This window comes from Nannobrachium achirus (assembly GCF_963921795.1).
Source record: "Nannobrachium achirus genome assembly, chromosome: 13".
NCBI lineage: Eukaryota > Metazoa > Chordata > Actinopteri > Myctophiformes > Myctophidae > Nannobrachium > Nannobrachium achirus.
The window spans coordinates 13,565,438-13,582,753 of NC_137833.1; the positions used below are offsets into that span (position 1 = coordinate 13,565,438).

General features: G+C 41.9%; 1 protein-coding gene across 1 annotated transcript in view; it reads right to left on the reverse strand.

Moving 5' to 3' along the window:
• Window positions 1-17,316, reverse strand: part of pde10a (phosphodiesterase 10A) — a gene marked incomplete at its 5' end in the record, with an annotated part of 141,620 nt that overhangs the window by 13,137 nt on the left and 111,167 nt on the right. The window contains 8 exons of the mRNA XM_080740138.1: window positions 1,614-1,800; window positions 3,781-3,873; window positions 4,399-4,541; window positions 5,842-5,893; window positions 6,078-6,136; window positions 10,295-10,345; window positions 11,344-11,409; window positions 11,545-11,640. Of these exons, the coding sequence (XP_080596264.1) occupies window positions 1,614-1,800; window positions 3,781-3,873; window positions 4,399-4,541; window positions 5,842-5,893; window positions 6,078-6,136; window positions 10,295-10,345; window positions 11,344-11,409; window positions 11,545-11,640 (747 nt within the window). The remainder of the gene's footprint in view (window positions 1-1,613; window positions 1,801-3,780; window positions 3,874-4,398; window positions 4,542-5,841; window positions 5,894-6,077; window positions 6,137-10,294; window positions 10,346-11,343; window positions 11,410-11,544; window positions 11,641-17,316) is intronic.

Here is a 17,316-nt window from a genome sequence, read left to right on the forward strand (position 1 = left end):
ACACACAATCAAATGAACTGGCTTGTTGGAGACGGGAAAGGAACAGGGGTCATCGCCATGCTGGCTCAGTGGCTCATGGTGGATGTTTTCGTCAGAATTCCCATTCTTGCCACGGACATACAGAATAAGTGGACAACTAGAAAATGTGCAATTTGTGAAATTGCAAGTGTGGCTGAAGTTTCCCAAGGACTATAGTCTGGTTAACCAGACTAATAATATTACCAGAAAACACAAAGAGCTAGCCCTGCATGACCATAACAGGTCTATAACTCTAAGTGTGTGAACAAATGGAACCAAATGGTACCCTCTCAGAATTAAGGGAGTCATTGCAAATAAAACATTTGAGAACCACTAGTACTAGTGGCCTCATAATGTGCCATAGTGTCATAAGTCTAAATAAGTGTCATACATATTCTGAAGAAAGCCTGGAGTCTTGACATTAAGTAATTGGGTATTATGATCAAAATAAGAACATTATAATTATAATAGTGTGTGAAAGGGAAAATATATATATTATATAAATATATATAATTATATATATGTATGATCGTCTCTGTCGGGTGGAAACCTCTTATATCCAAAACAGTTACTTTTCAGGATTCAAATTCAAAAGTAGCAAAAGTGCCATTTTTACCAAGTTTTTTAGAGTTCGTAGATCTGTTACTCTGATACTTTTGTGTGACACTGTAGTATGATCAAGCAGTAGGGCGTCAATTTACAAATAAAAAACACAAGTGTCGAATGCGGAAATAACGGGTTTCTGCCCGACTGAAATCCTGCATCGTTCGTGTTGTTCGAATATTAACGCAAAAAAAAAATGTAAATGTCGAAGAAATTGTTCTCTTTATATACTCATTCAATGCCACCTTTCACCACTAGAGGGCGCCCAATGGCCATAGAATGCTACATAGTCAAGTGCTGGTATATGCACAAGCCCTGCAGCCATGACTTGCCTGAACACTTTCCTTTGTGCATGTACAGGAAGAGGATGAAGTTAGCTTGAAGTTAGCTATTGGCTACCAAGCATTTTAGAAGCCCTATTTTCGGCAATTTAGCCATGATTAAACCTTGCACTAACCTGACTTTCGCCAGATAGTTGCAGCAGTGCGTAACGCTCTGCCTTACATCTGGGCTCTCTCGGACACACTCGATGTAAGGGGCGGGCCATTTTTTGAATTTCTGTAGCAGGTGATTGGATGTGGCCGTTTCTATCACAGTCTGGGAGTGCCAACTCCAACCACTCATATTGGCCTGTCTGCATGACGTTGCACCCAGAATCCGCCTCCTGGGTTTCCACGTGGTCTGCAATCAGACTCTATTGGCTCAGAGCCGCTTAGAGCCCGCCCATAGCTGCCGCTGATTGGTCCGGCCCGGGACTTTACGAGTGTTATCAACTCTGGCGGACCGAGCCCAGATGGTAAAGCAATGCAACGCAATGCTGCCACCATCTGGCGAAAGTCAGGTAAACCTTGCACACCTCATGCATGGAATATGGATATGCATGGAACAAAGAAAATGAGCTCTGATAAGGACAAATAAAGCCGAACTAGTTCGGGATTGGCACTGTAAGAGTTAACGCATGGACATAAACCAAGACGGGTGACGTGACTCACATTTGCACAGTGTAAGGCCAGGGCACAGAAGACGGCAAACATCTTGAAGTTGTTCTCGTCCGTTTTAGTGAAGGCACTTCCGCTCAGCTTGTTGACCATCTGTACCACGCCGATGACCGTCCCTCTGCTCACGATGGGCATGCACAGGATGTTCCGCGTGGTGTAGCCCGTTTTCAGGTCCACCTCTCTGTCCAGGGGAAAAGATGAAACCACTGGTGGAAGAAGTACTCAAATTTCTTTCCCATTAAAAGGATATTTCACTTTAAAAAAAAACTTTGGGTAATTTTATCGTCTAATCCAGGGGTTTTCAAAGTGGGTGACGGGGCACCCTGGGGTGCCGCAACGGCAGTCCAGGGGTGCCGCGAGATAATCTGATAATATTTGGAATTTATTTGGACACTTGATTGAACACTACAAAGTTATTTTCAGTCAGTTCTAACCAAAATGGCTATTATCTCAACGTTTTCCTCGCAACATAATCACTAAAATATTGTCACTGTCGGGCAGAAACCTTGTATCTCCAAGTTTCAAATGTGTACGTCTTTTGGTAAAGCAAAGCCCTGCTTCATCATACAAGGCCGTCGCACAAAACTAGTGAAAACAGCCGATCTACAAGCACACAACGCCTCACTAGTTTAGTACATTTTATAGATGATAAATACAAAACGAACGGTTTTGGACATACAAGGTTTCCACCCGACAACAACGATAAGCTATAAATATAAGGTGCTGGGAGTGGAAATTATAATGTAGGGGTGCCTTGGATAATAAAAAGAATGTATGGGGTGCCCTGAGACAAAAAAGTTTGGGAACCCCTGGTCTAATCAGGCTTTTGGGAACACCCTGACCCTGAACAGATTTTAATTTGCTTCATTCAGTATTTAGATATTTGATGTAAATGTTATCAGCCCTTCCCGTCCAGGGACCCTCCCCATACACACCCATTATAACTTCAAACCATTTTAACCACGATAGATTCATTAAAAACATCCATTATGGTGACTCATCATACCCTCCTAATATGCGAGCTGGCCATGTTTTTGCGATAACGTTTTTCATCTATTTTTAATAATTCTTTGGGAAAATGGAAAAAATGTAATACAATAAATAATTATTAAAAATAAATGAAAAACATTATCGAAAAACACGGACAGCTCACGTATTAGGAGGGTCGTATGAGTCACTAGAAAGAATAATGGGTGTTTTTAATGAATCTATCATGGTTAAAATGGAGTTTGAAGTTATAATGGGTGTTTTATGGGGAGGGGTCCTGGATGGGGTGGGCCTGATAACATTTACATCAAATACTGAATGAAGCACATTAAAGTGAAATACCCATTTAAGACCAGACCACACTGCAAGCTTGTAGATCTGCTATGAAAAGTTTTTTTTATATTCAAAGATTTTTGCAAATCTTTGAATATATCTTTTTTAAAGTCAAACATTTGTAACTCAAATATTTGCTTCTGGGGGCGTCCCTGATACATAATATTTTGAGATGGGGGTACAACAGTCTAGGGGGTACATTCTAGGGGGTCCTTGACATGTTAAAGTTAAAGAACCACTGATGATAGAAACATGAGTTTAAAAACAATAAGGATTTAAAAGACATTTATAGAATCGGGTGAAAATATTCAAAGACTTGCACAAATGTTCTAATCCAAAAGCATCAAGAGTGGTCAATCCGCAAGTTCGAAACGCTTGCAGAGCTGCAACTTTTTGCTGCATTTGAATTTGAATCCTGAAAAGGGGACAGTTTTGGACGATTCATCCAATAGCTGGGTGACACTGTGACCCGTTCAGGCTGCTGTCCTGCCACAGCTAATCCCAGAGCGGAGGTCTGCGGATCGCTTTACTCATCCGGGGCTTTGGATAATCATCTTAATTCGGATTAGAGTAAAATAATCTAGACATGTGCCCTAACGAATGGCTGCTTTGGGCTACAATGTTAATAATAATATAAGACAGCCATGAAATAGAAAAAAAGCGAGCTGAACAGGGTTATTATAGTTAACTAAAATTAAAGACAAACAACAATGAATGTAAATGGAAACAAAACATAAGTAAAAAAACTACCATCTTCTATATTTTTATTATTTTAAACTGTTTAGAGCGTGAATGTCAGCCACTCTCCTACTGCAGTGGTGTGATTGTGTGTGATATTTACCGGTTGAACCGTGGATCTGCATAGGCATCTGGGATATTTAGGACTTCCCCTGTCCTGGCCACTTGTCCAGCTATTCCCTTGTCTATAGAAAACCTATGGGAGGAAATGCTTATTATCACTTCTCACACAGTCTAGGGCTACAATAGTTAATAGATCATAAAGAAATAAAAACATATTTTTTTTATAAAAAATAATCTGTTTAGGGGAGAAAATGTGACATTTTGCTTTAAAAAAGGAGACATAACAGTTCTTTTATCCCCTGAGCAAGCAGGTCGGCTCAATTAGCTCAATGGTAAAGATCTCAGCACTCGTCAAGGAAACCAGCTTACAATCCGTGGTAGAAGACGAAAGTCACGGCTTTAATAAAACAAGTAATTGATAGAAAAACAAACTGGTCATTTAACTTTTCTTTTTTCTGAATTTGGAATACAATGCTATATGTTGGAGCTATGTATGCAATGAATGCTTCTGTCAAAACCCAATAAACTAACGTAAAAAGTAAGTAACTGATAGAATAATCGTTAATAAAATAGTCAACTCTTGCAGCCCTGAATGAAATACAGAAAACAGACGGCGTACAACACGGCAGACGATAGACGGAGAAAATGTCACACACACCTAATTTCTTTGGTTTTCCTAAAGACAGGCTTGCCTTCGTGCTCTTCCCCGATGTCGAACAGGTCAGAGTAGAGTTCTCCGTTATTGTGATCGACCTGGAAGAGTGCACATCTGTCTGCGTTCACCAGGTTTTTTGCATATATCTGTAAACACACACAACCAGGGATTGATTTACTTGTGTTTCTACACTGCAGTATTGATACTTTTACTTAAGTAAAACATTTTAGTACTTTTCCCACCACTGTCTGTTTATAGAAGTCTTGTGAGCCAGAGGCAACAGCGCCAAATGAGCAACTTGTGAGATTGGCCTGGGCTTCACAATGCTGCATTGTTGCTTAGAACCAGTGGTCTAAAGCAGTGTTTCTCAAATGGGGATACGTGTACCCCTAGGGGTACGCTGGGGTACTGCAGGGGGTACAGGAGAAAATGGGAATATGTATTTTACTGTTATGGGTAATGACAAAACATTGACAGTCTTTGTAGTTTTAATACTATTGTATGACGCACGCTGTAATATGATCAAGTAGGGCGTTAATCAGCGAAAAAACAAAAGTTTTAAATGAGGAGAAACGATGAAATAAATAGTGATGCTAGCTTTGCTGCAGAGAAGACTGCAGTGTCACACAAAGTAATGTTACCCCAAGAAGAAGCACCTGGGCCTGTGTTCATCTACTCTGCAGCACTAGCTGCTGAACATAAATTATGTCCCAATGCATATTCCCACAACGCATGCATACTCCCCCACGCAGCAGCATTAAGCCTGATTTATATAGAAATGTAACGTGATAACCTGGGCCAGTGGTTCTCAAACCTTTTCAGGGTCCTTTTTTTCTGCCTTTGTATTTGATATTATGCTTATGAAACTGATATTATCCTAGATAAAGTACTATGTTCTATCCGTCTGTCTTTCAATGTTATATGAGATACTTAAAGTGTGGTTCCTGTGGAAATAAGCCTCGGCTTTCTAGGATCTCCTTTTATTTGACCTTGTACCAGTGATTTGTACTGTCATGAAACTGTACTTTTTTCTATTGCAAACTTCTAATAGATTCTTCAATCAATCAATACATTGATACTGTCACTGTCAGGCAGAAACCTCTTATCTCCATAATATTATTCCAACTTTTGTTGTTTTTTTTTTTTTGTCTTTTAAATATTTCTTTTTTGAAAATAGCCAATCTTCAAGCTTGTAGAACACCTATTTCAAATACACAATGTATATGATGATTGATGCTTTATTAACTAATTGAAAATAATAATGTATTTTATTTGTATTGCTTTTTTTTTTATCTCTTTTTTTGTTTTAACACAAATCATCTCTTCTGTGGGTCCCTGGCACAAAACATTTTCAGATGGTGGTCCAGCAGCCAAATATACATTTCGGGGTCCTTGACACGAAAAAGCTTGAGAACTACTGTCATAACTACAGTCGATATTACTCACCATTATATGTTCAAGTAGAGAATCTATTGCCACAATGTTGTCAAAGTAAGTTCTGTGGAGAAAAGAAGAGATGGCGTTTTGGGATATTAAAACAAATCTTCTGATGAAGGTAACTGAAATGAAAAGACAAAATAATAATAGGCTGCAGATTCTGCTATGAATATTGTTTTAAGGCTTGCAAGCCAGAGTTCCTAAATGAGTCCTTAAATGAGGATAATATCATTATTTGTTCTTACTTTGACACATCTAGTAGGAAGTCATTGAGCTCAGTCTGTTTGGCGAGGCCCCTGCATACCTAGAACACACACACGAGAAGGTCATGACACTTGATGGCATACTGCATTACCGGAGATCACAGGCCTACCCTCCCCCTGACCCTTCTTTGTATTTACCTACTTTATGTTTTTATTTAACTTTTTCTTTAATTGTTTTTTAAAATGTTTTCCCTTTTTTTCCCTGTCTATATCTACTGCATAGTACTGTGTTCTATCCATCTGTCTTTCAATGTTATATGAGATACTTCAATGGTTTCCTATGGAAATAAGCTTAGTCTTCTCTAGGATCTCCTTTTAGTAGACCTTGTACCAGAACTGTACCATCATGAAACTGTACCTTTTCCTATGCAAACTTCTAATAAAGTCTTCAATCAATCAAACTGCTTCCTAAACAGAGGCTTATTGTGAGCCCATTTTCAGTCTCCAAGCTTTGGGATCTCCATGCTCACTCACAGCCGATCTCCATGCTTGTAGATCAGCTGTTTTCACTATGAAATGGGGTTATTGTTTTGGGGTATTGAGCTGAACAGTTTGGGAAGCGCAGCAGTAGATAAAGAACACTTACACAAAAGAACACAAAAATACACCACATGCTTCTAGTATTACATGGATGGATGATTTACACTCCTTAAGTCAACGGGTCCGGGGTTCCCACCATAACCCCTATACAGTACATCGGCTATTTGAATATAGCCAATCTCACAAGCTCACAATGTGTTGTGATACGATGTATTTTGAGCTTGTAGACTTTGTAAAATTTTGAATGATTCTTGTACTGTACGGGGGTCGCTGGCACACAATCGTTTCAGATTGGCGTCCGCGACCATATAGATTTAAATACACATTAGGGGTCCTTGACATGAATATGTTTGATGACCACTGCCTCCAATTTATACTTTGTTGCACAATGGTGTCACTGGCTGAAAATAGACGATTTTCAATCATAAGAAAACTTCTTTTTTTTCTCACCCATCAATACATTGTGTGGCGCCAAGTAAATAAGACTTTACTGCATCCCGTTTGAAAGAAATCTACAAGCTCACAACACGCCGTGACATGTTGTGAGCTTGTAGATCGTCCATTTTCTATTGTAAGACTTAAGTGGTTGAAGCCTCCATTTCTCGAGATCAGGTCCAAAATGGACCCTTTAAAGGTCTGCTACACTAAGAACTAAAATAAACACCATTAAATTTAAAGCAAAGATTTGGGGTCAAATTGAGAGTTCGTTGGCCTCGTCACGGCATTTCAAACTGTAGCTCCTTGAAATGAGAAAGGCTCGAGAACCCGGTTGGGTTGTGGTGGGTCAGTCTTGTGACTGTGAAATTACTGTAATTTGGAATAATTTCGTATGTTGTTGTTTTGCGTCTGGCGTAGGAGAGGATCGCATCCCCGTGCCAGCAAGGTTTTCATTAAATCTCATTAGGTTTCATTAGAAGGTGGTTAAGCCCCATAGTACTGAATGTCATGGTACTGTAGCAGAGGTATAGAGGCCCATTGTGGCCTGGGCCTGCGCTGCACCGGGGACACACTGCTTTCTCTGAGGTGTTGCGCGGGCCTAGCGGCCATGTACGTCATAATGACATCTCCAGGGAGCCGTGTTGTGTTGTTAGAACACTGTTTCCCAAACTGTGGGTCACGGACCAATTTATGTGTCACGAGACTCACGACTCGAGTAAAAATTCAATTTTCTTTTCCTATATTTAAAAAATATGTATACACATTTCAAAAGATTTTACCCTCCCAAAGAAAAATATACTTTTTTTAGAAATAATAGTTAGTTTTAATACATTTTAAAACAAACAAATAAACGCGTCTAAGAAACATAAATACAAAATAAACATGATTTTGCTGTTTTCACCAGTGTGGGTCCCAAGGCAAACATCCAATTTCTCTTTTGGATCACGAGCTCAACGATGTGTTATAAGAATACAGTGGTGGAAGGTAACTACGCACATTCTACTCCACTACATTTGAGAGGCAAATATAATACTCCACTACAATTACTGGACTTTTCAGTTTACTATGAAATCCGGCAGATCCTGTCCGTATGTCAGTGGGTCAAGTGGGTAACGCCTCAATGTCTATAGCTGACCTGTTGTGACATCGCATTGTTGACTCAATGACCAAGATAGCCTGTTCTGACAATAATATATCGTCGTTGTCGGGTGGAAACCTCCTATCTCCAAGTTTAAAATTTGTACGTTATATACGGCCGATCTACAAGCACACAACGCCTCGCGGTGCGAGGCGTTGTGTGCTTGTAGATCGGCTGTTTTCACTAGTTTAAATCATTTTTAAACTGATAAATGCAAAATGAACGGTTTTGGACATACAAGGTTTCCGCCCGACAACGACGATATGGTGATCCCTGAGGTCATCAATATTAAGCACATATTTGGCAATGCCCAAATATGGACGCTCATATGGAAGCTCCATATGGCCAAGACAGAATTCATTAGCAAATCAAGACTGCTGACTATCATCACCTGGATATCCATGCATGGAGACGACAGGATCATCACTTAGATCTCCATACTGTATATGGAGCTGAACTCTACATCTGATTCCCAGATGATGCCCTGTTAGGCCAACCACACTAATAGAATTTATGCCCATCAATATTAAGCCCATATCTGGGTATTCCCCAACAATAGAATCCCTTTTATGCCCATCAATATTAATCCCATATCTGGGAATGCCCATATATGGACATATTGTGTCAGTCTAACCAGTGTGGTTACGCAACACAAGTCACACTTGGAAATTAATTCTGTCCTTATCCCTTTTATTCTCATATATGGAGATCCCTGTCCCGATGTCATCAATATTAAGCGCATATCTAGGAATGCCCATATATGGACGCTCCATATATGGCCAAGACAGAATTATTTAGCAAATCAAGACAGCTGACTATCATCACCTGGATCTCCATATATGAAGATTACGACACTGACCTCATCAAACCCTGGATATCCATCCATGTGCGCGACCTCGAGTGACTAGTGGAGAAGAGATGCAGTAGAACCATTTCAAATGTGGTTGCTCTCGGGTGTTGCACTCTGAAAATAGCAGATCTACAAGCTCACAATGCATCGCAGCTTGTAGATCTGCTACTTTCAGCATGCAACCAAGTGTAAAATCTGCCATTCCGACGCCATCAAGGCACTGCCAAAATACATTTGTCGACTGAATCAACTGTAGATTTAGTCAACAACCCACTTCTAGTACAGTAGAGTATCATCCAACCCCCATCAAAAACACCAGCACACACAACCAGAATAAACAAAGTCACTCAAGAGCATAATAAAATGGGACGGGTAAGAGTACTTCTAGGCCTGGATCTGGCTAAAAGAACAAGACGCCCTCGCTGGTTGAATTATTTCTGGCATGACGACCTGTAGGGTCCAAATCCACCCCCCACCCACCAAGCCTCCAGTTATTTCTGTGTCATTTTACTGTGTTTATTTTTGTGTGTGTTTTTCAATGATCCACAGTTTTATTATTTAGTCACTGTTCGTGGAAAACCTTATTTTTCAGAAGAATTTAGAAAAAAAGAATGAACATGTGTTCCAATGGATCCAAACTTGTTACGTTTCATACATTTCATTGGTTCAAGATTCATAAAATCCACAGACGTTTCCACTTTCACTTTAATAGGCCTAGAATTATTGAATGCTTTAACCAGTGAAAAATAGCAGTTCGGTGCCGTGCTGCGAGCTTGTAGATCTGTTATTTTTGTCGTGAAAATGTGTGCAAACCTTTGACTATATGTATTTTGCCTATATTTGACAATATGTAAATTTTGCTTCTGGGGGGTCCCTGGAACTAAATATTTTGAGATGGGGATCCGTGGCCAAATAAATATCATTTCCTTTTCACTTCACATGAAAAGGTTTGAGAACCACTGACATAGTAGTCTCTCAAGAACAGAATAACTGAGCTCCAGTTAAGTGAAAAGGACCTTTTCTTTGACGATGGCTAGCCAGATTGCTGAAATAGGAACATAGGTTTTACAAAAAACCTTAGAAGACACTTATAGAATCGGGTCAAAATTCTAATTTTCACGATTTTTCAAAAATAGCAGATCTACAAGCTCGCAGAGCTTGAATATCTGCTATTTATTTTTCAATAGTTAAAGCATAAAATAATGATACTCAATAAAGTGTACCCGAACTCACCTGCACTTGATGAAGGGCGACTGATGCCCATGCTAAATTAGCTGTTGCAACCTGGGAAAAAGAAAAAAAGAAAACTTGCATTTAAATAATGACAAACCTATATGCAGGACTATGTGTCTTCTTTACCTTTCCCAAACCTTGTTTAGTTTGAGCACCATTTTCAATTTTGTCAAGGAATCCAAAACCATACCCCTTAGCGCTCACTAGTAATCTTTAGAATGTGTTTAATGAGCAGCACAATTTCACATCCTTATCGACAGGGACGTGCAGAGAATGTTAGAGAAGCAGGGGCTGAAATTTCTAAAAGGGCATTTTGGTGAAAATATCGAAAATAGCAGAACACCAAGCACACAACGCGTCGTGTTGTGAGCTTGGAGGTTGGCTATTTTCGGTGCTTGATACACACTGAACCAAGCGGATTCAAGTCAGTACTGGAGATGTGGTGTACAGCATGGATCTCTACACAGAGAGGCCAATTCCTTCAACATAAGATGCTGCATTCTGGTTCAGGAGTTGAATAAGGCGATTCTCTTGAATGCCGCCTTCAGGAAAGAGGGCATTTGCATTTCTTTCACCATAGTAAAAGTAAGCCATTTAGCATGAGAGGGAGTGGGTTGTTGGCTGATTTGCCACTGTTTCAGTGGTAAATCAGCCAGCAACCCACGACCCTCGAATGGTAAATTGCTTTTCTACCACTTCTACCATATAAATTAAAGAAAACACAGTTGTAACTTGCAAGGTTATTTAGTTACAATCATGCAACACAACAGTGGGCGGGGTCCATGAGCCAACTCAAGGTTGTTGACTGATTTACCACTGTTTTAAGCCAATCAGAATACAGTATCTGAACATGTGACCACAAAAAGTGGTAGAAACTGCATTCATGGTCTGGAGAGGGCACTTTTTACAGACTGATAAAAGGGCAGGGGCTCAAGCCCCCTTTGATGTCTATGTGTGCACGTGCCTGCTTATCGAGGTTGTGTGTGTGTGTGTGTGTGTGTGTGTGTGAGTGTGAGTGAGTGCGTGCGCATGGTCAGAGTCCCACTGACCTCCTGGTGGCTGAGGTTGAAGGAAGGGCCCCAGTAGCGGTGCAGCTCCAGCACAGCGATGAGGTCCTAATTATATATATATATATATATTTAATTATTATATAATATATTTAAATAATATTATTAATATATTATAATTACCCATAATTATTATTAAATATATTATAATATATATAATATATTAATTAATATTATAATTACCCCGATGGCGGTGAGGATGGGGAGGCACAGGACAGAGTGCACGTGCTGCTGGATCCCTGAGAGCTGCTGCCCCGTGCCGTCAGGGAAGCGCTCGTCCTGCAACCACACAGGGCAGCTCAGGTCAGGACAGGTCAGGACAGGACAGGACAGGACAGGACAGGACAGGACAGGACAGGACAGGACAGGACACAGGACAGGACAGGGGACAGGACAGGACAGGACAGGACAGGACAGGACAGGACAGGACAGGACAGGACAGGACAGGACAGAGGACAGGACAGGACAGGACAGGACAGGACAGGACAGGACAGGACAGAGGACATGACAGGACAGGACAGGACAGGACAGGACAGGACAGGACAGGACAGGACAGGACAGAGGACAGGACAGGACAGGACAGGACAGGACAGGACAGGACAGGACAGGACAGGACAGGGGACAGGACAGGACAGGACAGGACAGGACAGGACAGGACAGGGGACAGGACAGGACAGGACAGAGGACAGGACAGGACAGGACAGGACAGGACAGGACAGGAGACAGGACAGAGGACAGGACAGGACAGGACAGGACAGGACAGGACAGGACAGGACAGGACAGGACAGGACAGGACAGGGGGGTGGGGTGGGGTAAGACTTTAGGGCAGACTTTAGGTTTATGAAGTATTATAACTTTTAGAGGTTGGGGTTGCCACTGCCCTCACACCTACTTTGCACAACCAAACTGATGTCCATTATGGAGATATCTGTATCTGTCAGTTCTTGCCCCCTTTTATGCCCATATATGGAGATCCCTGATGTCATCAGTATATGCCAGGGGTCTTCAAGGCTTTCAGGCAAAGGACCCCTTAGTTGAGAGAGAGATGAAGCAGGGACCCCCACAACCCATACAATATAGTTTCATTGTTTGACAGCACAATCAGTGTATTTTGGTATATCTGTTTCCAGATATTGACCTACTGTATCACTCTACACCTCTTTGCCGAAAATAGCCGATCTACAAGCTCACAACGCCTCGCAGCGCTTGTAGATCTGCTATTTTTGGCTAAATTTCTCCGAATATGGACGCTAGGGTTCAAGTGGTTAATATAGAAAAGGAGAAAAAAAGCTTCTATCACACAAAGATTTGGAGGACCCCCTGTTGTAACTCTGAGGACCCCCTAGGGGTCCCGGACCCCCTGTTGAGGACCCCTGGTATAGGCCCATATTTGGGCATGCCCCTTTTGTGCCCATATATGGAGCTGATTAATTTGTTCACCCTGACTCTGTATCAATCAGTCTATGTCCTTTATATGCCCATATATGGAGATCCCTGATGTTATCAGTACTGTATATAAGCCCATACATGGGCATGCCCTCTTTTAAAGCCCATATATGGAGCTGACTGATTTGTTAACCCTGACTCTGTATCCATCAGTCATGTCCTTTTTATGCCCATATAGAGCATCGCAGCGGAAGTGGTTTACTGGTGCCACATAAAAATCGTCATTCGTTTTCCCCAAAGACACTTACAAAAATATTTATAACAATTATGTTAAGCCTAGAACCAAGCCATCCAGGATGGCAGTGAATCATGACCATAAAACCTTTGAAAATATATTTTAATATTAAATTATTTGATATACTACATTTAATAACTACCCTTTGTTTAGCGATTTTCAAAATGTTCTTTTCATAGAAACAAAAGGTTGTATGGTCATGATTCACTGCCATCCTGGATGGCTTGGTTCTAGGCTTAACATAATTGTTATAAATAAATATATAAGTCTATGGGGAAAATGAAAGACGATTCTTAAGTGGCACCAGTAAACCACTTCCACTGCGATGCTCTATATGGAGATCCCTGATGTCATATGCCCAATTGCCCATATATGGGCATGTTGCCTTTTGTGCCCATATATGGAGCTGACTGATTTGTCATGACGACACACTGAGTTTAGACAACACAGTCCATGTCCTTTTTATGCCCATATATGGAGATCCCTGATGTCATAAGTACAGTATATGCCCATATATGGGCATGCTACCTTTTGTGCCCATATATGGAGCTGCCTGATTTGTTTACCCTGACTCTGCATCCGTCAGTCCATGTCCCTTTTTAGCCCATATATGGAGATCCCTGATATATGCCCAATTGCCCATATGTGGGCATGCTTCCTTTTGTGCCCATATATGGAGCCAACTGATTTGTTTACCCTGATGCCATGACGACACACTGAGGTTAAACAACACAGTCCATGTCCTTTTTATGCCCATATATGGAGATACCTGATGTCATAAGTAGATGCCCATATATGGGCATTCTACCTTTTGTGCCCATATATGGAGATCCCGATGTCATCAGTATATGCCCATATATGGGCATGCTCCCTTTTGTGCCCATATATGGAGCTGCCTGATTTGTTTACCTTGACTCTGCATCCGTCAGTCCATGTCCCTTTTATGCCCATATATGGAGATACCTGATGTCAGCAGTATATGCCCATATATGGGCATGCTCCCTTTTGTGCCCATATGGAGCTGCCTGATTTGTTTACCCTGACTCTGCATCCGTCAGTCAATGTCATTTCTATGCCCATATATGGAGATCCCTGATGTCATCCGTATATGCCCATATATGGGCATGCTCCCTTTTGTGCCCATATATGGAGCTGCCTGATTTTTTTAGCCTGACTCTGCATCTGTCAGTCCATGTCCCTTTTATGCCCATATATGGAGATTCCTGATATATGCCCATATATGGACATGCTTCCTTTTGTGCCCATATATGGAGCTAACTGATTTGTTTACCCTGATATCGACAAGACACTCCATATTTGGGCGTGGCTACATTGTAATCTCCTTATATGGTTATGGCTGAGTCATAGTGACATCAGCGTGACATCACATGATGGCAACGCATAAAAGCAACGATGTCTGGAAGGAATGAGTAAGTAATGTTTGACAGCCGACAGAAAGGAGTCCAAAGAATAAGAAGTGAATCATCAGTAAATGCAGTTATGCCTACATCTAGAGGAAAAACACAAACTCCCAGAGGAGCCACACCAATGTCCAGAGGAACTTTTCAGAAAGGCCCTCCTGGTGTGGGTGGCTTTCACCTCAGCACTGCACCTACATCCAGAGGAGCCACACCAACTCCCAGAGAGACCACACTTACATCTAGAGGAGCCACACCAGTTAACCCTACATCTAGAGGAAAAACACAAACTCCCAGAGGAGCCACACCAACCTCCAGAGGAACTACACCCATGTCCAGAGGAAACACACCAACTCCTGGTGGAGCCACACCAAACCAGAAGAGGACTCGTCCTGCCATCAAGACCTTCAGCTTCTGCTGCCAGCATGGTGGCCTCTATCGGCCTGGGGACCAGGGCATGGGCGGTCATCCCTGTAACTGCTACAGCAAAGTGATAATCGACTACCTCTCGGAAGGACGCTACCGATTGGGGGACAAGATTCTGTTCATTCGGTGGCTACAAGGGAAGCACGTGATGGTGCGCGTAGGGGGTGGCTGGGACACGCTGCAGGGTTTCCTGCACAAGCATGACCCCATGCGTGTGCTCCCGTTCACCACACTAGAACAGAAGACCCTGGCTTTTCAGAAAGGCCCTCCTGGTGTGGGTGGCTTTCACCTCAGCACTGCACCTACATCCAGAGGAGCCACACCAACTCCCAGAGAGACCACACTTACATCTAGAGGAGCCACACCAGTTAACTCTACATCTAGAGGAAAAACACAAACTCCCAGAGGAACTACACCCATGTCCAGAGGAACTACACCCATGTCCAGAGGAACTACACCCATGTCCAGAGGAACCACACCAACTCCTGGTGGAGCCACACCAAACCAGCAGAGGACTCGTCCTGCCATCAAGACCTTCAGCGTCTGCTGCCAGCATGGTGGCCTCTATCGGCCTGGGGAGCAGGGCATGGGCGGTCATCCCTGTAACTGCTTCAGCAAAGTGATCATCGAGTACCTCTCGGAAGGACGCTACAGATTGGGGGACAAGATTCTGTTCATTCGGTGGCTACAAGGGAAGCACGTGATGGTGCGCGTAGGGGGTGGCTGGGACACGCTGCAGGGTTTCCTGCACAAGCATGACCCCATGCGTGTGCTCCCGTTCACCACACTAGAACAGAAGACCCTGGCTTTTCAGAAAGGCCTTCCTGGTGTGGGTGGCAGTCACCTCAGCACTGCACCTACATCCAGAGGAGCCACACCAACTCCCAGAGAGACCACACTTACATCTAGAGGAGCCACACCAGTTAACCCTACATCTAGAGGAAAAACACAAACTCCCAGAGGAGCCAAACCAACGTCCAGAAGAACTACACCCATGTCCAGAGGAACCACACCAACTCCTGGTGGAGCCACACCAAACCAGAAGAGGACCAACTTCACAGCCCTGCCCAAATCCACCTCCCAAATCCCCAAGAGCAAAGAAGCACTATCCAAAGGACAGACTGTCATAATCATAATAATTGTTTTGTTTTTTTCTCTCTTTACTTCCGGCTGAGATTATGAACTGCTACCCTGTTTTATTGATCTATGTGTCCTATGTGTTTTTATGTGTCTTTTGTGACAGATTTATGCTTTTATGTATTGCTGCAACCAAATCGCCCTTCGGGGACAAACAATAAATTAACTTGAACTAATCAACGTCTCCTGGAATTCTAAATGAGGGCAAAGACAGAACCGACGTTTGACGTGCTATAAAACGTTATGGAAATGTTTTGGATGAGGAAAAATACTATAATATGCACCATATTGATCATCAAAGAGCAAATATCTGTAATTAAATCCACTTAAATACAATATGATGATACTGGCCACTGCAGTGTTACAGTGTAGTTGTCCAAATGTATACTGTGTCTCATCCAAATGTCAAGCTCAACTAAAAGTACAAAGCTCATATCTCTTAGATTTTTCACCCCATACATTTTGATACAGTAGCTAAAAAGAGAACAAAGCTGGAATTGTTCAAACTGCTCTGAGATAACAGTGTTGGTATTGTTTTGCATAAAGAGTATACACACTATGAGGAGTTATCTCTAAGATTGCAATCTATTTGACCATTATATTAGATGATATTTTTTAAAACAATTTGGGTATTGTTTTTGTTATGACCCTTGGGGGCCTGGGGGTGCCAGAACAAAAAACAGGGGAGACGCAGTTTGACAAAGAAAATATAATTGTGACCGTAGGTCGCAGTTTACTATCAGAAATGTCACGGCTTGTCCACATCCGTCCAGGCGGGTAACACCTAACACTATGGTTCCCCTGACACATCACTGTGACATCACAGGTGACATCACAGTGATGTCAGATACTCAGAGCAGATATCTCCATACATGGGCATAAACAGGTGATATCACAGTGTTAGGGATCTCCATATATGGGCATTAAAGGGATTGTATCCCAGATGATGCCCTGTTAAGAGAACCACACTATGATCTCCATATGTGGGCATAAAAGGGATTGTATCCCAGATGAAGCCCTGTTAGAGAGATCCCTGTGATGCCAGGGGGAACAAATCCCTTTTATGCCCATATATGGAGATATGGAAATCCCTGTCCTATACATATTAATAAAGAATAAGATAAAATAAAAGTCCATATATGGGTATTCCCCAGAATCCTTGTATGCCCATATATAGAGATCCCTGATGTCATCAATATTAAGCCCATATCTAACAGAACTTCATAAGGGAATGCCCATATATGGACTTTTATTTTATTCTCTGAATGACTACCATCACCTGAATCTCCATAT